Consider the following 18,823-nt stretch of genomic DNA (forward strand, 5'->3'; position numbering starts at 1 on the left):
GTTTTCAGGGGTAACGGGAACTAAGACTATGAGGACCTGCTGTGAGTAGCTTGGGGTTGGACTGTGGGAAAGTGTGGTGCAAAGTTTAGGTTTTAATTCATTTTTTCCCGGAAAGAATGCCCACTATGAAAGCTGCTATCGGACGTGGCGGGGCCTACACTACATTTCCCAGGAGGCTGTTCACGCCTGGCAGATCACGTGACGGGAGCGCGGGCTTTGGAAGGCGGCGAAACTGGAAACGATTTCGGCTCGACATTGAAAGAACGGGCTCGGGACTGTCCAGAGAACGTTAGGGTCTCCAAACCACTGCTAGCTGCTGAAACCTCGTGCACTCGAGGAGGTGTGGGTCTCGCGGAAGCGTCTCTGAGAGCGGCGAGGGCCGCGGGAGCAGCACCAGGCAGCCCGGGGCTTGGGCCTTTCGTACTGCTCCGAGCATCTCTTTTCGCCGGTAGGAAAAAGGTAATACCCTCCTCCCCGTGAGGATTACGGGACCAGAGCGTGTTCATCCTTGGGCCCTTGTGAGGAATATGGAGCGGGGAAATTTTGTGCCTTTGAGGAAATGAGTTCATGATCTGCGGACATCAAGAGACAGTGTGCTTTCTTGTATTTCTGGCTGAGGCAGGTGTTGGAAAAGTCCCAAGGACATTCCCGGGTAAGGGAAGTCTGGAAGATTCAGAACAGTGGGATCCAGTTAATACGGTGATTGATCAGTTGGCCTCCAGGGAGAGGAGCACAGGGGAGCTAGATATGCTTTTATCCTGCCTGCAGCCATTTCCTTTAAGGCTTTGCTATCTGAAAGGTTCTGTGGAGGCGGGACTGACTGTCAGGACAGAACAGGTTTCCCTTTGTGGGACATGATGGGTGGTGATATTCTGTATTCATTCTAGCAAAGCAGTAAGTGAGGTGTGAACCACTAGGGAGCATGGCACAGCATCTGGTAATGTGTGTATTCCATCTGGTGTTTTGGTTGACCGGTTCTGCAAGGCAGAAATGATTATCAGTCTTATTTTACAACTCAGAAATGACTTGTTTCACAATGCTGAAGATGCAGGGCACTTGCTAGCATGTGTGAGGGTTTTACACACACACACACACACACCAGATTCAAGGTGGAGTTTTTTATTTGATTTCTGAATTGGGGATTCAACATGGGACACATGTTAGGCAAGGCACTGTACCAGTGGGAGGTAACAATCTTCAGGCCTAAGGCCGAGCTTTTGCTGCTTGTATTCTTAGAGGAACCACAGTAATACGGACCAGGAAGGAGTAAGAAAGGATGGCAGGAAGAAGACATAGAGAGAGACAGGCCTTTTCACTAGGCTTCCGTACTATACAAGTAATGTGTGCTGAGGTGTTTGTAGTCAGGAAGGGGACTAGACAGGGTCACTTGGGCTTCAGAAAAGACACAGTGAAGTAAGATTGGGAACAAATTAGAAGAATTGACAGGACTTTCTTATGGTGTGGACACACTAACATTGGGCGAGCAAAATGACCTTAATAAATTGCATATTAGAAAATTCTTGTATTATACATTTAACACATTAATACGACTTATACAATGCAGATACTTTCGTTTAAGATGGGTTTTCTTTCCCAACTTAATTTTTTGTTTGTTTTTGAGATGAGGTCTCACTGTGTAACCCTGGCTGGCCTGGTACTTGCTGTGTAGACTAGGCTGGCCTTGAACTCGAGATCTACTTGCCTCTGCCTTCCAAGTGCTGGGATTACAGGAGTGTGGCACCACTCACAACTAGTTTTTTGTTTTATTTTGTTTTTGTTTTCATCTTTTTTTCTTTTTCTTTAAAGCCCATTTAAAGAAAAATTAGATAAAAGGAGAATTAATGTTTCAGTTGGAAGAGCCAGAAATTGTGAGGGTAGTTTTGGAAATGCTGCTCTAGGAACCGTTTGCTGGAAGCCCTGAACCACAAGTGCAAGTATCGGGCTGCATGAATCCAGCATGCCAGCTCTTAATTCAGGATCCATGAGGAAGTCATGGGGTTCACGTTTCAGACTTAGAGGTCGGAAAAGAGTACAAAGAGGAGAACTTTTTTTTTGGTTTTGTTTTTTTTTTTTTTTTCGAGACAGGGTTTCTCTGTGTAGCCCTGGCTGTCCTGGAACTCACTCTGTAGACTAGGCTGGCCTCGAACTCAGAAATCCACCTGCCTCTGCCTCCCAAGTGCGGGGATTAAAGGCGTGCGCCACCACTGCCCCGCCAAAGAGGAGGACTTAAAACTCCTCTGGAATCCTGATAAAAAAGACCCTCAGGTGCTAAGGGAGATAGGAAGGGAAGGATACCAGCATGTAAGGTGGCTACCTGGTCCTCATTCAGGTGTATCCCTCAGGTCTGCTGCATCAGTTAGACATCTGTGGAGAAACAATAAATCAGACATAGTCATATTTGCATAGCTGGTACTTACCTGCTCTTAAGGGTTCATGTCTGCCTTTAATGGTCTCAGGACCCTTCAAGCTGAGCCAAGCACTCTTGCCTTCTGTGATCCGTGACACAGATTAAAGTTGAAGTCACTCTGTGACAAATTGTGCCATTACGTTATTCAGAGCCCTTAAGTTACTCAGGAACATCCAGGGTCTCATTCCTTGAAGCACCCAGATCAGGTTCTGATTTATTTTTTTCTTTCATTTTTATAATTTTAACAAAGAACTCTTTTGTTTTTATTGTATTTTTCCCTCTTTCCCTTTTTACTCTTGCTCTGCTCGCTCTGGCCCAAAGGTTTTTTATTTATTTATTATATGTTAGTACACTGTAGCTGTCTTCAGACACCCATATGAGGGCATCAGATCTCTTTATAGATGGTTGTGAGCCACTATGTGGTTGCTGGGATTTGAACTCATGACCTTTGGAAGAGCAGTCTGTGCTCTTAACCACTGAGCCATCTCACCAGCCCCAGGTTCTGATTCTTAGGAGGCCTGCTTGAGAATGATGCATCTTGTTCATGTTTACAACTCCTGCTCTGTTGACTTGGAGTCCTGTTGTGTTTCATGTTAAATTTGATTGACATGAGATTGGCGAATGTTGCAACTTAAAATTTTTGTTCCTTTTGTATCCTCTTATGTTCCTCCTCTTACTTGTCTTTGTTTTAGCCATGGGAATTCAAGGCCTTGCCAAACTAATTGCTGATGTGGCCCCCAGTGCCATCCGCGAGAATGACATCAAGAGCTACTTTGGTCGCAAAGTGGCCATCGATGCCTCCATGAGCATTTACCAGTTCCTGATTGCTGTTCGACAGGGTGGGGATGTGCTGCAGAACGAGGAGGGGGAGACCACCAGCCACCTCATGGGCATGTTCTACCGTACCATCCGAATGATGGAAAATGGCATCAAGCCTGTGTATGTCTTTGATGGCAAACCACCACAGCTGAAGTCAGGCGAGCTGGCCAAACGCAGCGAGAGGCGCGCTGAGGCTGAAAAGCAACTGCAGCAGGCTCAGGAGGCTGGGATGGAGGAGCAGGTGGAAAAGTTCACCAAGCGGCTGGTGAAGGTCACCAAGCAACACAACGATGAGTGCAAACACCTGCTGAGCCTCATGGGCATCCCGTACCTTGATGCACCCAGCGAGGCAGAGGCCAGCTGTGCTGCCCTGGCAAAGGCTGGCAAAGTCTATGCGGCGGCCACGGAGGACATGGACTGCCTCACTTTTGGCAGCCCCGTGCTAATGCGACACTTGACTGCTAGTGAGGCCAAGAAGCTGCCCATCCAAGAGTTCCACCTGAGCCGTGTCCTGCAAGAGCTGGGTCTGAACCAGGAGCAGTTTGTGGATCTGTGCATCCTGCTGGGTAGTGACTACTGCGAGAGTATCCGTGGCATTGGGCCCAAGCGGGCTGTGGACCTCATCCAGAAGCATAAGAGCATCGAGGAGATTGTGAGGCGGCTGGATCCCAGCAAGTACCCTGTTCCAGAAAACTGGCTCCACAAGGAAGCCCAGCAACTCTTCCTGGAGCCCGAAGTACTGGACCCAGAGTCTGTGGAGCTGAAGTGGAGCGAGCCAAATGAAGAAGAGCTGGTCAGATTCATGTGTGGTGAGAAGCAGTTTTCTGAGGAGCGAATTCGCAGTGGGGTCAAGCGGCTGAGTAAGAGCCGCCAGGGCAGCACCCAGGGTCGCCTAGATGATTTCTTCAAAGTGACAGGCTCACTCTCCTCAGCTAAGCGCAAGGAGCCAGAACCCAAGGGGCCTGCTAAGAAGAAAGCAAAGACTGGGGGAGCGGGGAAGTTCAGAAGGGGAAAATAAATGTGTCCTTCCCTCCACCGTCCCTTTACCCCAGGACATCTGTTTTGTACCCTCAGCTAGAGCACATCCCTCTCATCCCTCGTCTTGAGGAGAGTTCATTGTTTCCCAGCGCTGCCCTTCAGAGCTTTCCCTCTCTTGACCCTGTGGCAGGAAGGCCATAGCTCTGCTTTTCCTTATTTTTAGCTCAGGAAAGATGTCAGGCTCAAACCACTTCTCAGGCAGGTTAATGGACACTGTATCCATTGTTTTGTGCAACTGCTAGCAACGTTTTAAGGAAGAAGATTAAGCAGGGAGAGAGTATATGGAGATAATTTCCCAGCTGGCAAGCTGGTGGAGGAGAGGTAACTGTAGAACGTGACTGCTCATTCTAATTTCACTGCGCCCTGAAAGACAGCCATCAGACTGGGATTAGCTGATGAAAGCTGCAAAGAGAGACAAGCAGAGAGGAGGCTGGCTGACAGCAGATTTAATACTGACCGGCTGTGGTTTGTGGGCAGACATTTGAATTTGCTATCTGCTGAGTCCGGCAGTTGTGCATGGGAGTGAAAAGGCAGTGTTCAGGTTTTGGTGTGTACTTTTTTTTTTTTTTTTTTTGTCTCTCCCCTCTTCATTGTTGGGGAATTGAACCTGGAGCAAAGGCATTAAGTGTACCACTGACCTGTAGCTCCAAGTGATGTTCTGACAGCCTTTCTGAGGCAATCAATTGAATTGAGGTTTTGGGGAGAAGAAACTTGTTCATGGGTTATTTCTATTTTAAAAGATGTGATGAGGAAAAAAATCAATAAAATTATAAAAGTGACTAGGATGTGGTTTTCAGAATGTTTGAAAACACCCTGAGTGCTTTAGTTTCCTGTAGAATAAATTATACTGGTCTTCTTTTCCCTCTAAAATCCCCAACAGCCTGTGATTGCCCTGGTAACAAGTGGTTTGTTTAGGAGTGACCACAAGGTGGCACTGCACTCATGTAATGTGGCCACAGCAGCTATGGTGGCACCAGCCTTTTGTACTTTATTTTGAATAGCTTGACTGGATTTCTCAGGTCCCACCAGTCTGTGAGATAAGGAGTCTCCTTGAACAGTCTAGTAATTTAGGTTAGATAACTATCTCATAACATCCAGACAGTTTGATAGGCCATTTGAGAAACATTTGCCATTCAGAAACCTTGTTCCACCGGGTGGTGGTGCACACCTTTAGTCCCAGCACTCAGGTGGCAGAGGCAGGTTAATCTACAAGTTGAAGGTCACCCTGGTCTACAGAGCAAGTTCCAGGACAGCCAGGCTATACAAATCCTGTCTGGACAAACCAGTAAAACAAAGTAGGTAAGTAAAAGAAGCCTTGTTCTTGAGATTTCAGGTGTTCAGGAAAAATCTTTGAAACTTATTGAGGACTAGTACATTTAGGGTTCTCAGGAACAGAACGATAGAATGAGTTATGTATATGTTAAAAGCGGATTCATTAGAGTGGATTACAGGGTGTGGTCCAGCTACATGAAGAATCCCAAAAAAGTAGGTTCTAATACCAGGGCAGGGATGTCTCGGTGAGAGGATGCGTGGGCAAGAATCAGAAGTCTCCATGTCCTTTGGTGGGAAATGTCACTAGAAGGTATAGCCTAGATTCAGGGTGATTTTCTCACCTCCACACAGGTTGTCCCAACTGGCTGGGTTCTAACTGATTCCAGACATGGTCAAGTTGACAACTAAGATAAGCCATTACAATTGGTAAAGCTTTGTGGGGAGCTAGCCTGTTTTGAATTCTGATCTCACAACTGTGTTATTGACAGCACATGACTGAGTTGAAAAGGCCTTGACAGGTTGAATAGAAGACTAATACTATGGGTTTTCAAGTCCTTTAGATTCTACTATATGGTAGGGGCATGTGAGCATCGGTGGTGGCATGTGTAGAGGTCAAAGGGCAGCTTTCAGGGATCTTCCTCGCTGCATATTATGGAGGTTGAACCCAAGTTGTGAGGACTTACCTGCCATGTCTTCTTTGCACAATGGTTTTCAATTTCTCCCCTGATCAGCTCCCCCTCCTACCCCCACATATTCCCCATCCCCCTTCCTCCTATACACAGGGTCTCACTATGTAGCCCTGGCTGGCCTGGAATTCAGTAGACCAGGAGGCCTTGAATTTATAGTTTCCCAAATGAAGTCTTAGGTGAATGTAGACACTACATTTTATCCTGAGGGCACAGCACTTAGTTTGTTCTCTGTTCTCAACAGTTGATAAGTGGAACTGACTGCCAGATTAAATTTGAGTTCTTTTATCTCCCCACCCCTTCCATAATTTGATTCTAAATGTGCAGTGTCAGTGAGCGAAGTCCCAAGGCTGGCTGAGTGCGCTGGCCTTTAGGGGCTTGCACCCTGTTGTCGGCAAGCATTTAGAAGTCTGGCTTGCTTCTTTTAAATTTGAACTGCTTAGCCTTTTAAGTGTGCTGATTTGGGCTTGGCCCTGTGAATGTTCTGATGTTTCACTCAGCTGTTGAAGTACCACAAAGAGTTAAGAGGCATTGGCTCTGCAGTCTGAAGCAGTGTTGGCAAAGAGAAGGGCCAAACAGGACTTAAAGCTATAACCACACTGAAATTTAAAATAGGTCCAAAAGGAGAAATGACTTAAAATAGAAAGTCGAAGGACCAGAGGGTAAAGACTGAACTGTGAGGCCTGTGAGATCCAGCAAGAGGACTGCAGCCGTACAAATGGGTATTGGGAGGAGCTGGGCCTTGTCAGACCATCCTTACATGGCTAGTCCTGCCCAGATTATACAAGGGAACTGGCAGTAATTCATGTTCCCAAGGGAGTTGAGCTCACAGGTAGGAGGGGACTTAGCAGCACCAGCAGCACCAAGGAGTCTTCTGTTTATTTATGCATATGCATGTTTGAATGTCAGTAAGTCCAGAGGGTCAGCCTTAGTCACTCCACCTTATTTTTCTTTTTACTGAATCTGCAGCTTACCAATTTGCCTAATGTGGTTGGCCAGCGAGCTCCAAGGATACACCTCTGCTTATGCTGGGTTATAGATCTCCACACCTGGCTTTTCCATGGGTTCTGGGGATCTGAACTTAGGTCCCCATGCTTGGACAGGAAGTGCCTTACCAGCTGAGCCAGCTCCCCTTCTCTGCACCAGGGCATCTGGTAGGCATGTGCAGACAAGCAGCACAGATTTCAAATGAATAACAACATTCTTTTGGTCCAAATAAAATTTTATTTTTTAGTTTTCATCAGGATGTGGTAACAACATTGGCACACACAGATACTGACATTAGGTCAATTAAGTGAAATGCCTGTGGCCAGGAAGTAGAAAGATAAAGGTAATAAAGACAGACATGGAAACTAGAGTTAAGTTCAGATATTCTGCCACTGTCTACATGAGCAGAGGTAGCTTTCTCTCTAACCCTGTTTTCTTATCTGTCAGTAGATTTGAGATACTTTCACTTTACCACTGTAACATTCTGAGTCTTGTCACTCGATGTCCCCCATGGCTATGCAAAAGCCACAGTGAAGGCTGAGGAGAAAAGGCCACAGTGGTTCAGATGCTCTGAAGACCTGGTCTTGGTACAACAGAGCTCACTGGTATTTGCTCAGATTGGCAGTTGAAGGCTCAAAGCCAGTGGGCTTGACAAGACTGGTAGTGCCACATCCTTATCCCCAGGTGGCAGGGAATGGTCACAGGGAGGGATCTGCACCTATTCTGGAAGGAAGGAGCTTATAAAGGTAGCACTTGTTAATCTGGATTGTTTCCTATGCATACTGCTTCAAACAGGTTTTTGAGCAGGGCCAACCACTGAGAAAGATCTGAGCTTTTCTGCAACCTGCCTGTCTCTATACCATACCCCAACATCCTTTAACGACCTCATCTTGACCACTTGCCATTTCTCCACAAACATGCACTGCACTTTGCCTTCAGGATTGAAGTATTCTCATTCCAGACTGGTGGTCAGCATGCTTCCAGTATCGTCTCTTGAACAGACAATGAGATAATGCCCATGGGGAACAAGAGAGCATGAAAGCTGACGTACAGGTTAGGTCTCTCCAGCCATGTTCCTATGTTCTCTGGACATATCTTTTACCAACGAGAAGATTACAAAACCCTACTTTATTGTTAGACTGACATGCTTTGTCAGAAGTTACCCTAAATTTCTATCTGGCATCCAGTAGAATAAGACACTTGAACGAGTAGACAGAGGAGCTGCCTCACTGAAGCAGTGACGTTCACAGACCTCAGTGTTTCTAACCTTCCTGTTTGTGACATGGAACTGTGCTATCCAATGCTGGAACATGACATAGGGAACAGGGATTCTGGGTCTGCACAGAACCCTGACATGCTAATGGAAGCCTCAGTCACTTTCGTTGATGGCTGTTTTGTTGAACTTAGAATTACAGGCTGGAGAGTCTGAGGAAACTATGGGAGTCTCATTCAGTAGGAGGGAAGACCTCACTCTTTGTTGATGTATTATTTGGGGACTGATTAGAAGAGATGAATCAACAGAGTTTTAAAGGCCAGTATCTGCCATCCATTTTGTCAAGAGCTAAGATCTAATGTTTTCTCTGGAACCTGGATGGAATGAGATTCAAGAATTACGTGTGCCAGATTCCTTCAGGGCCAAATGCTTCCCAAACCACAGTCCTGGCCTTTGCCCTGCCTGCTTCTGAAACTGAAAAATAGCTTCTTCCAGCAGCCTGAGGCAGGCATGGTCACACCCAGCCCTCAACAGCAAGCTGAGCTCCTGAGCAGGGAGCTGTGCCAGGCCTCAAAATTCTATGCATGAATGCCGTCTTTCTAAATCTTGTTCAAAGGGGTCACACTGTTCTTCAGAGGCTAACAAGGAAGGTGGAGAGTCAGACAGCCCAGTGAGATGGGTTCATACTTTACAAGAAAGAATATCTAGCGTGGGGTCCCTACTTCATGCAGGGCTCTGTAGGTACCACCCTTTGCCCTTGCCAAAGTAGAAGAAACAACAGTTTTGCATCCCTGCCCCAACAGTTCTCCCTTCCCTCAAATTTGGTACCCAGAAAGCAAGGGGGGTGGGCAGGTGTGAGTACGAATATCTATGTTCCCTAACCTTTTAAACATTAGTTTCATAGTGGCATTGTCCCTCAAACGTCTGCTTTGGCTCCAGTTGTCCTCTTCCTCCTCCATATGGAAGTCTGCTGCTGCTATTGGTGAAGATAAGCATCCAACCAGAGCTGTCCTGACTCCTTCAGTGAGCTGTAGGGTCAATAGGAGCAGACAGTGAGGGAGGTTGAGTCACTCACCTGAAGATAGGTCCCCTTCCCCTCAGAGGCTTTTACCCCCTTGCTTTGAGGAAGTTGGCCTGGCCATAGACCAATACATCCTGCCATTGGCATGGTGGTGCCATTGCTGATACCCAGGATTCCTTCCTGTGGCTCCCCACCCCACTCCATGCCACATGCTCATCATTGTGCCTTTCCTTCCTGCTGCCAGCTTCCCGGGCTCATACTCACTAAACAATGTCCGCGAAGGCTGTGAGCAGGGGCTTGGACTCATACTTGATGCCGTACTTGGCGCACAGGGATTGTACTAGGGGTGCCACCTTGTGGTAGTTGTGTCGAGGCATGGTGGGGAAGAGGCTTTAGGGACAGCAGAGTAGTTAGTGGCTTCTGCTTCTTTGCCCATTCTCCCTGACTCCCAACCGCCCCCCCCCGCCCCCCCCCCGCTTCCTAGGTCTCCCTACTCACTGGTGTTCAATCTGGAAATTGAGGTGGCCACTGAACCAGTTGTTGAAGGCTGATTGGTGAACGTTGCAGGTTGCCTGCAGCTGGGGGAGAAAGTCGAAGGAGGGCAAGTCTCTATGTCAGAGCGCTCAGTCTTCCCTAGGGAGGCTGTGTGGAACTATCCCCTGTCTCTGGTCACCCCCTCAGTGGGAGACGTCTCAAGCTAACAAGGTTTGTTTGAGGAAACAACTTTGGCTATTTCTGTGCACCACCCACCCTTTTCAGTAGCTGTGGCATGTCCAGGTCTTCCAAGTGACTGTCCCTTACCTGGGTGGAGACCCAGTCCACATTCCGGTCATGATCGATGTGCATGGGGATATGGTTCATCTGTGTCACCCACACAAACCAGTTGCTTTCCAAGAACCTGTTGAATATGGCATATGGCCATAAACAGTACAAGCAGAGCATGGAGTTCTTATTCCCCAGTTGCAAAACCAGCCTGTGACTCTCCCAGGCTAACCCCTCAAGCAACCCCAAGGCCCAGCATGGCCCCCAGACCCATCCATCGCCTGTACTTTCCCCGCTAACCACTACATTCCACCACATGTCCATACCTGACAATGAAGAAAAGACCCAGGAAGCCTTTCAGCCCCAGCAGGGGTGTGTAAGTGAAGAAGACACGGGCATAGAAGCTGAGCATCCAGGCCAAGTCCTGCAGTGGGAACGGGGGAGTGGCACTGTCCAGGCAGCTCGTGCTCCTCCCTCCTGCCCCCATCTCCGCCTGTGGCAGTCAGTCCCCACCTCCTCCCCGGTGTGGGTGTCTGGCACTCAGTGATCCTCAGCTCCCCTTAGCTGCCTGTCCTCAGCACCTAACAGCACCAGTTCTGTTCCCTGTGGTACCCCAGCCCCCTGCCTGTCCCTTCACAGAGGTCCCCCAGTCTCCCTGACTACAGCACCTTCCTACCTTGTCTAAATGCTACCAGATGAACATTCTAGGACCAAGGCTCTAACTATGCCACTGTACTGACTGAAGCCCCAGGTCCTTTTCTGCAGTGAACCAAGCCCTATACTCTTCCTCCAATACTTGAATCTTCTACACTGAGACCAATATCAAAGCTCATGCCTCGGTTCCCAGCTTGTCTGCTCAGAACATGTCTTCCCCATGCCCTATATCTGAGACCACCTGGAAAACCAGACCCAGCCAGACCCCTTTTGAGGATCTCCAAAGCCTCTTCGGACTGCACGTCTTTTCATAGGCCTATCACTTTTAGCTTCATCCTACATTCCGGGAGAGCAGGGACCATCTGCTAGGTCTCTCCCCGCATTGTTTTCTGCAGTTCCTAGAGTGCTGGGCAGCTTGGGAACCCTAGGAGACCGGCTGCATGAAGCTGGGGATGGGGAGGCAGGGCACCAGTGAGCCCGAGCCATTTCATCTCATCTAGAGAAGAGCCTCTCTCCCTGGTTCTATTTTCCTCTGTCAGTCTTGAGTGGTCATGCTTCACAGAACACACCTTTCCCTACGCAGTACTGGAGAACCTGGCTCACGGAACTTGCAGACTAGGGATACTCACCACCCATTTCTTTCGCTGAACGACAAAATAGAAAATATACCACTGGAAGTAGAGAGGCAACAAGGCTGGAGGTCCAACTGGGGTGGAAAAGAAGATGGAGGGGAAGTGAGCAGCCAGGGGTCAGAAAGGGCTGCTATGGTAAGATGGCCCCCAGCACAGGACTGCCTTCTGTCATCCCTAGCTGCCTCACCGCTCCTCCATCAACCACAAGCTATGGGCTCTTGGGCAGGAACACAAGCCTAGAGAAGGCCAACTCCGCAAAAGGATGCCAGGGAAGCTGAGGGCCGAGAGCAGTATCCCTTCCTCGTAGAGGAGGGCACGTGGGAGCTTAAGCCTCAAGCACAGAATGTACTCTACTCCCAGACCTTTAAAAGGGCACATTAATACTCCCACAGGGCCTGGACCACAGCCCTGCCCCAGCAATCCTGTCACATTCTTACTGCTCCACCATGGAGGTCAAAGGGCAGGGGAAGGAAGGACTCTGTTGACCTGTCACAGTCTGAGGCATACCTGATGCTATCCCAATCACAGCACAACAGTCCCCACCACAGCTTCATCTTGATATGCCACAGATTCTAAAACTCTTTTCACACAAACCCCTCTCAAATAACCAAAAAAACCCAAACAAAAAAAAGCCTTCAAAACTCATTAAAAGTAGCCCCAAACTGGGAACTTTTTTTTTTTTTTTTTTTGCTTTTCGAGACAGGGTTTCTCTGTGTAGCCCTGGCTGTCCTGGAACTTACTCTGTAGACCAGACTGGCCTCAAACTCAGAAATCCAGCTGCTTCTGCCTCCCAAGTGCTGGGATTAAAGGTGTGTGCCACCACTGCCCAGCCAAACTGGGTACTTTCAAAAGACCAAAACCTGAGGTCTTAAAGGAACTGTAAGGCCTAAATTTGGGCAGTACGCAGCAAGCTTTTAAAGTAGGGAGTATATAACCAAAATGTCTTCTGCTTAGTTGCCAAAAAAAATTATTCTTGGACTCCACTGCCCAAGGAGTCATCCTAACTGACCCCACCTTTGTATGACTAAGTTTAAGACAAGGCTTAAAACTAAACCTTGTTGACCACTCAGTTTCTTCCTGGAAGAAATGAAGAGTGGAGGACTGCGTTTGTCCCCGAACTCAAATGACTGTCTAAACAGGCCAATGACTTTACTCAGGGGAAAGGCCATCTGCTCCCAGGTGGGGGTTATCAGCAGACAGTACGTCCTCCTAGGCCTCTCCTAGGGGAGTCTGCTCCTTCTGTGGGTCCCCTACCCCTGTGGCTGATACTCACTCAGGAAGAAGTACTTGTGTTGATGGTTATATGGCATGTGCTTCTTCTTTTCTTTCCCAAGCTGTGAAGAAAGAAATGCAAGTCATCAGCAGAGAACAGACACCCATTTCTCCCTCTGAGCTGCCAGCTTTCCTGCTCGGACACTAAGGCCTACTTCCGGAACCTTTAGCTTGCTGCTACCATTGAAAGGCTCTGACAGACCTAGTGCCTGGAGCAAGTGGCTAGCCCTGGATAGTGACCTATGACTCTACCATGACAAGAAACACACAAGAATGTACATTAGGCAGTCTACAGGATTCCTGATGGCTATCTAAGTCTCTGTCACAAGGTTTCCAGGCCCAACCCACCCCTGCTTCTGGTACTCTTTGGACCTCAGAGTCTCCACAGAAAACTATTTTTGCCCCTGTAAGGGTAGCCTGAGTCTTTCCATCACAATCTTTTAGACTCTTTTTTTTTTTTTTTTTTTTTTTTAATTTTTTAAAAATCTTATGGGTACGGGTGTTTTGCCTGGATGTACGTCTATGCACCAAATGCATGCAATACTTGTGGAGGCCAGAAGAGGGCAGCAGACCAACTGGAGTTGGTTGTGAGCTCCCAACTGGGTCCAGAGAATCAAATTCAGGTTATCTGGAAGGGAAGTGTTTTTAACCACTGAGCCATCTCTCCAGCCTCCCTTATGGACTCTTCAACATGAATTTCATAACCCCTCTTGAAAGTTTAGAAATATATGTAGAAATATTACCAAGAACACCATAGCAATCTGAGGGTTTTGGCAAAGCTTTGCCCACTGGGTGGGTTTTTTTTTCTTAGCCAAGCTACTGAACAGATTGGCTGGGAGTTGCCAGACCATTCAACCAGCCCAGAGTCACTCATATGGGCTCATGTCTGTTCTGTTGTCTCACTCCATGGCTCTGGCATTTCTTGCTCCGATTAGTTTTGGTGCTCTCAATCCAGAGCACATTCAGACTTATCTTTACACATCCACAGCCATGTCCATAAATCAGTCATCAAAACTGTGTTCTTTGCAAGCCAATTTGGCTAGATGAGACAAACTTCCTACATTCAACAAGCCTTGGTGTGAGGGTACACCACTATTCACTGTCTGAGGTGCTAATACAGAGGTGAACAGTAGGAAATTCTCATCCATGTGGATCTTATAATCTGAGGAGATGACGTAGGTAATAATCTTGTAGTTCAGGATCATTTACAGATTACAGGTAGGAAAGCAGGACAGATAGTGAACAGGACAGACAGAAAGGCAGCAGCCTGGCAAAGATGCTCAGGCCTGGCCTCCCATGGGCTGTGATAACTAAATAATGAGGAGTGGCAGATGTGCACAAATCCAAAGAAAAGTGGTCAAGGCATGGGGAGTAGCCAGAACCAAAGCTCTCGAGGCCCACCACACCAGAAAGCTAGGGAAGGACAGGTTACTCAGGGCCTCAGGAAGCCATGTCTCCGCCTACTCAGTACCGCAGGCAGCCCATGGACTCACTTATATATGGCCTGCTCTGTGTTTTAGTGTGTGGTAGCTTTGTCCAGAGGTGCAGAAGTGAACAGCACATACAGTTACAGGAGCAAATGAAGCAGAAGACGGGTCAGGCTGAGTGCTCGGGTGTGGTGCAGTGTGGTTTGTTCCCCGGGGGTTCGAGTGCTGTATGCTTGGTCACCAATGCAGTGATGTCAAGAGGCACAGCTCACTGTGAGTCAATGAAATCACCTTCTGAAGGGATTCCTATGATTCCAGTGGGCCCCTAGTGAGTTCTCCCTTGAGAGTGAACTGTGTTAAAGACTAATCTGGCTTCTATGTTGCCCCATTTGCTTTCACAGCCACTCCCACCAATGTCTGGCGTCCCTTACAGAGCTCTTCCTAGAGGCTATTCCATCTTCAACTTTCAGTCTCTGAGAACAATAAATTAAGCAGATATATTTTCTTTATAAAGTACCTAGCCTTGGGTATTTTATTATAGCAACACAAAATGGAGCTGGATAATTTGATGGAATTGGCATCTGGGGCTCACCTTTTTTTTTTTTTCCTAGACTGGCCAATGAAGCCTCAGGATGTACTTATCTTCACACTGTCTTCTATAGCTGGTGTTGGGATTAGTCACAGCTGCTGGGTGCTCAGGTGCTTAAGATGCAGTCCCAGGTCTTCATGCTTGTGTGGCAAGCACCTCACCCACTGATCCATCTCCCCCGCCCCTACTCTCTCTTTCTGGTGTTTGTGGACTACAGTTTCTTGAAAGCCACGATACCAAGAACCAGCAAAGGCCCCCCTTCCTTTCCTTAAATCGTCTGTGGGGACAAGGGAAGTGCTTCGAGCCCAGGATTCTTCCTGATGAGCCGTCTGCCCGGTTTCAGAATGACCCGGGTCAGTTCCCTACTGTGCATTGCTGACAAAATGGAACACACAGAACAGACCAGCAGAGGCCAGTGCTCAGGAACTGAGAAAATGAGAGCTCCAGGGACAGATGGAGCCCACGTCTCAAGCTCTAGTTCCCTGTGCCAGCAGACCCAGAGCTGCCAAGGCTCTTCCATAGTAGGTTTCAGCCAGAGAGGACAGGGCAGCCAGACTACCTTGAACTCATGCCTGAAAATGAACTGTGTTCAACAGCTTAATTCAAACAGCTGCCATTAGGTGGGGGAAGGGGAGCTGGCAGAGCTCTGGGTTTTTAATTAACTTTTCAAGGAACTCTGCTGGGCATTGGGAACTTTCTATTGCTTCTGCCAGGCCAATTCACTAGCTCTCCACCCTGGGGCATTCTTCCTTCAGCTCACAGTCTCAGCTGACTACTCAAAGCCAATGTTGGAAGACAGGCTGGACTCGGGAGGGAGGGAAAAAAATACAGCTGTATTCACAGAGATTGGTTCCAGGTGCCCACAGATGCTTAAGTCCCCTGTATGAAGTGGCATCCTAACTTGCAATAACTGACACATGCTCTCCCAGCCTTGCAGGCTGAGAGATGAGGCTTTGGTCCTTTCCCCTCCCCCCTTCCCTGCTTGAGATAGGTCTTGCTATGTAACCTAGGTTAGCCTCAGACTCTCAATCTTCCCTCTTCCACTTCCTGTGTGCTGGAATTACAGGTATGTGACACCATGCCTGGCTTCCTTCCTTCCCTCCCACTCGATCTTTTCTTATCTACCCTCTTTCTTTTTGGTACTGTGTATGGAATCCAGGGCTTCAGTTAAGCCAGGCAAATGCTCTCCCACTGCGCTATACCCAGCCTCCTTCCAGCGTATAATACATCCTCTCCAGACTGCTTATACCTGGTACAAAGTAAACACTATGTAAAACTAGTCATTATAATGTGTTCTTTAGGAACTAATAATCAAGAAAAGTCTGGAGCCAGGGGGTGAGACACCTACCGGAGAGGGCTCAGAGCGTAAAGCACTTTTGAGGAAGCTGATGGTCTGAGCTCAAACCTGGAGCCCAAGGAAAGGTAAAACTGTCTCCACTAAGTTGTCCTCTGACACGTGTATGTGACACGTTCTCACATAATAATAAATAAAGTTGAGCTGGAGAGATGGCTCAGCTGTTAAAATGCTAGACCCACTACCAAAAATAAAATGAAGTTGAAAATCCCAACAGGCTTGGTGAGATGGCTCAGTAGGTAAAGATATTTGCCATGAAAGCCTGGTGACTTGAGTTTCATCCCTAAGACCCACATAAACGTGGAAGGAGAGAGGTGACTCCACAAAGGTTGCCCTCTGACCTCCACACATGTGCCATGGCACAGGTGCCCACATACAATAATAATAAATTAAAAACAGCCTGTACATGTTCAGGATGTGATTTTTCCCCCCGATTATCTGCTTAAATCCACTGATGCAGAATCTATGGATACAGAACCAGCTGTATTCAGAAGGAGTGTTCTGGGCACTGATATCAGACATGTGAGACAGTGAAGTCCAAGGCAGGCTGTGCCACAGCAGGGTATCAGATGTAAGAGACAGAGACGCCAAGTGCAAGGAGGTGCCTTCCTTGGGCATTTGAGCAGGGGTGTCAAAGAGCACCCTGCAGAGGTATCTTAGTCATCTTCAATGATGAGCAGGGTCTTGCATAGACTCCCCTGGAACCCACTGAATCCTTTGCAGAGTGTGGTAGTTTTGTGTAGTAACTGCTGACTGATTGGTCTTGAACAGTCCTGGTTTATCCGCCCTCCACAATTTCCAGAAAGCAAAAGTCCTGCAGCTTAGCCCCTGATGTCCTACCTGCTCTGATAACAGCAAACAAACACTGTCCCTTCAGCCTGCAGAACGGGCTACTCAGTTCTCCTCTGCACTGACACCCAGCTCACCTCCACAGAAAGGACCTTCCCCAAGGCGAAGAAGAGGGGGTGCATGTTGATATCGGGGTCTTTGCGGAAGCAGTTGGGCTTGGCATGGTGCTGGAAGTGCATGTGGTTCCACCAGCTGGCGGGAGCCCCCTACGGAGACGTTCAGACGAAAACCCAGTGTGAGTACCCTGGTTCAGTTCTTAGCACCCACACACAACTGTCTAGGACTCTAGTCCCAGGGAATCCAATGCCCTTGCTTATGGCGTACAGACATACATGCAAGCAGGAGTCCCATGCACATAAAATAAATAAATAACTTTTTAAAAGAAAGAAAACCCAGGGTCATTAGCACTTCTCCCATCCTCTGGCAACCGTGAATGACGGGTTTGGGGGAACCCAATAATCTCATTGACCTTCAGGTGGCCAATCACAAAATGATGTAGCAGATGATTCCATGTTGAAGTGCCGAAGACTGACAGGTGCCCAAAGTCATGCTGGAGCCAACCTGCCTGAGCCTGAAAGAGGAAGGTTAGATAGTGCTCAGGGCTAGGGTCCTTCTCACAGACCTTGGCAGCCCCCTGAGCTTCTCCATATTGGATTGCTGCAATACCTTAAGGAAGCACATTGGGATAAGCCATGGAACCCAGGTCCCAATCCCTCTTGGCCCATTGAGTCACATGTGAACTGAGGCAGACCACACTCCCTTCTTTTCTCTGAAGTGCCATGACTTTGGACAGACTGACATTCAGAATACAGACTGTTAGTCCAAATCTTGGTCCTGGACCATGATAGGCCTGTACCATGCTGGGTAACATCAATGGTGGGAAGGGAGCCAACCATTGGTTCTTAGCATGCTTGGACTATGGTAGAACCTGAACCTGAAATTCCAGAGAACAAACTACACAGGAAGACAGGGAAGAAGCTGAAGAGGCTGTGATTGGACCAAAATAAGCACATGACTAAAGAGCAGGCGAAAGTTACACACAACAGAATGTGTGTGCTCTCCTGTGCCAAGTCTCCCATGTATCTACAGACCCCAGGAAGAATTCTTGGCCTTGATGTTTTCACTAGGAATTCCAAGAATGACCAGGCAAAGGCACTCACCTGAACTGTACTGAGCAGTACTGCACAGAGGGTGAAGGGCACCAAGGAAGTTCCAAAGATCCAAAGAGTAAGCCAGGCAGCCACATCCAGCAGCAGGATGTGTAGCAGGTAGACCAGGAAGAAGAGGTGGTTGGCCTTCATGAGGCCCATTCGCTCCACTGTGGCCCGCAGCTCCCGGAATTCATGAGTTAGTGCTTTCTGTGGGAGACTGGGGCTATAATTCTTCTTAGTGGCACCCCAACCCTTAAAGAGAACCTCCCATGAAGGTAGCTGTGGGAAGTCCACAGTCTTAGGCAAAGATACCCTGGTAGGGTAGGAGGATAGGAAAAGCTCCTATAAATGGCATCATGTCCAGCAGCTAAACAGACTTAATTTGGGTCTCCACTGTGAGATGGCTGGTTCTGCAGCTTAAACTCTCTGAGCCTGTTTTCTTATGTGTACACATGGAAAGATTATTTTATGAGGTTACATTGGTATATGATGCTCAGTAAATAGGTCTTCTGTCAGTGATGGGAGCACTGGTGATGGGAGCACTGATGATGGGAGTACTGGTGGTGGGAGTACTGGTGATGGGAGCACTACTGATGGGAGCACTGGTGATGGGAGCACTACTGATGGGAGCACTGGTGATGGGAGCACTGGTGATGGGAGCACTGGTGATGGGAGCACTGGTGATGGGAG

At 48.0% G+C, this 18,823-nt stretch overlaps 2 protein-coding genes across 2 annotated transcripts in view; one reads left to right on the forward strand and one right to left on the reverse strand.

Annotated features, from left to right (window-relative positions):
• The first annotated feature begins 253 nt into the window (after positions 1-253).
• Fen1 (flap structure-specific endonuclease 1) lies at positions 254-5,049 on the forward strand. Its single transcript, XM_028777520.1, has 2 exons — positions 254-459; positions 3,100-5,049. Exon 2 carries the CDS (start codon positions 3,102-3,104, stop codon positions 4,242-4,244), a length of 1,143 nt encoding a protein of 380 aa, XP_028633353.1. The 5' UTR covers positions 254-459; positions 3,100-3,101; the 3' UTR covers positions 4,245-5,049.
• Positions 5,050-7,423: 2,374 nt separating this feature from the next.
• Positions 7,424-18,823, reverse strand: part of Fads1 (fatty acid desaturase 1) — a 13,755-nt gene continuing 2,355 nt past the window's right edge. The window contains exons 3-12 of the mRNA XM_028777565.1: positions 18,143-18,340; positions 17,452-17,553; positions 17,060-17,188; positions 12,765-12,825; positions 11,489-11,565; positions 10,532-10,629; positions 10,245-10,341; positions 9,942-10,021; positions 9,708-9,833; positions 7,424-9,450 (exon numbers count right to left, since the gene is read on the reverse strand). Coding sequence (XP_028633398.1) covers positions 9,399-9,450; positions 9,708-9,833; positions 9,942-10,021; positions 10,245-10,341; positions 10,532-10,629; positions 11,489-11,565; positions 12,765-12,825; positions 17,060-17,188; positions 17,452-17,553; positions 18,143-18,340 — 1,020 coding nt within the window. The 3' untranslated portion in view covers positions 7,424-9,398. The remainder of the gene's footprint in view (positions 9,451-9,707; positions 9,834-9,941; positions 10,022-10,244; positions 10,342-10,531; positions 10,630-11,488; positions 11,566-12,764; positions 12,826-17,059; positions 17,189-17,451; positions 17,554-18,142; positions 18,341-18,823) is intronic.

The sequence above is a fragment of the Grammomys surdaster genome, unplaced genomic scaffold (genome assembly GCF_004785775.1).
Source record: "Grammomys surdaster isolate TR1022 unplaced genomic scaffold, NIH_TR_1.0 310, whole genome shotgun sequence".
Classification (NCBI taxonomy): domain Eukaryota; kingdom Metazoa; phylum Chordata; class Mammalia; order Rodentia; family Muridae; genus Grammomys; species Grammomys surdaster.

What these genes read in the sequence shown, in the direction of transcription:
- Fen1 (XM_028777520.1), top strand. Translation starts at nt 3,102, where the DNA reads ATGGGAATTCAAGGCCTTGCCAAACTAATTGCTGATGTGGCCCCCAGT.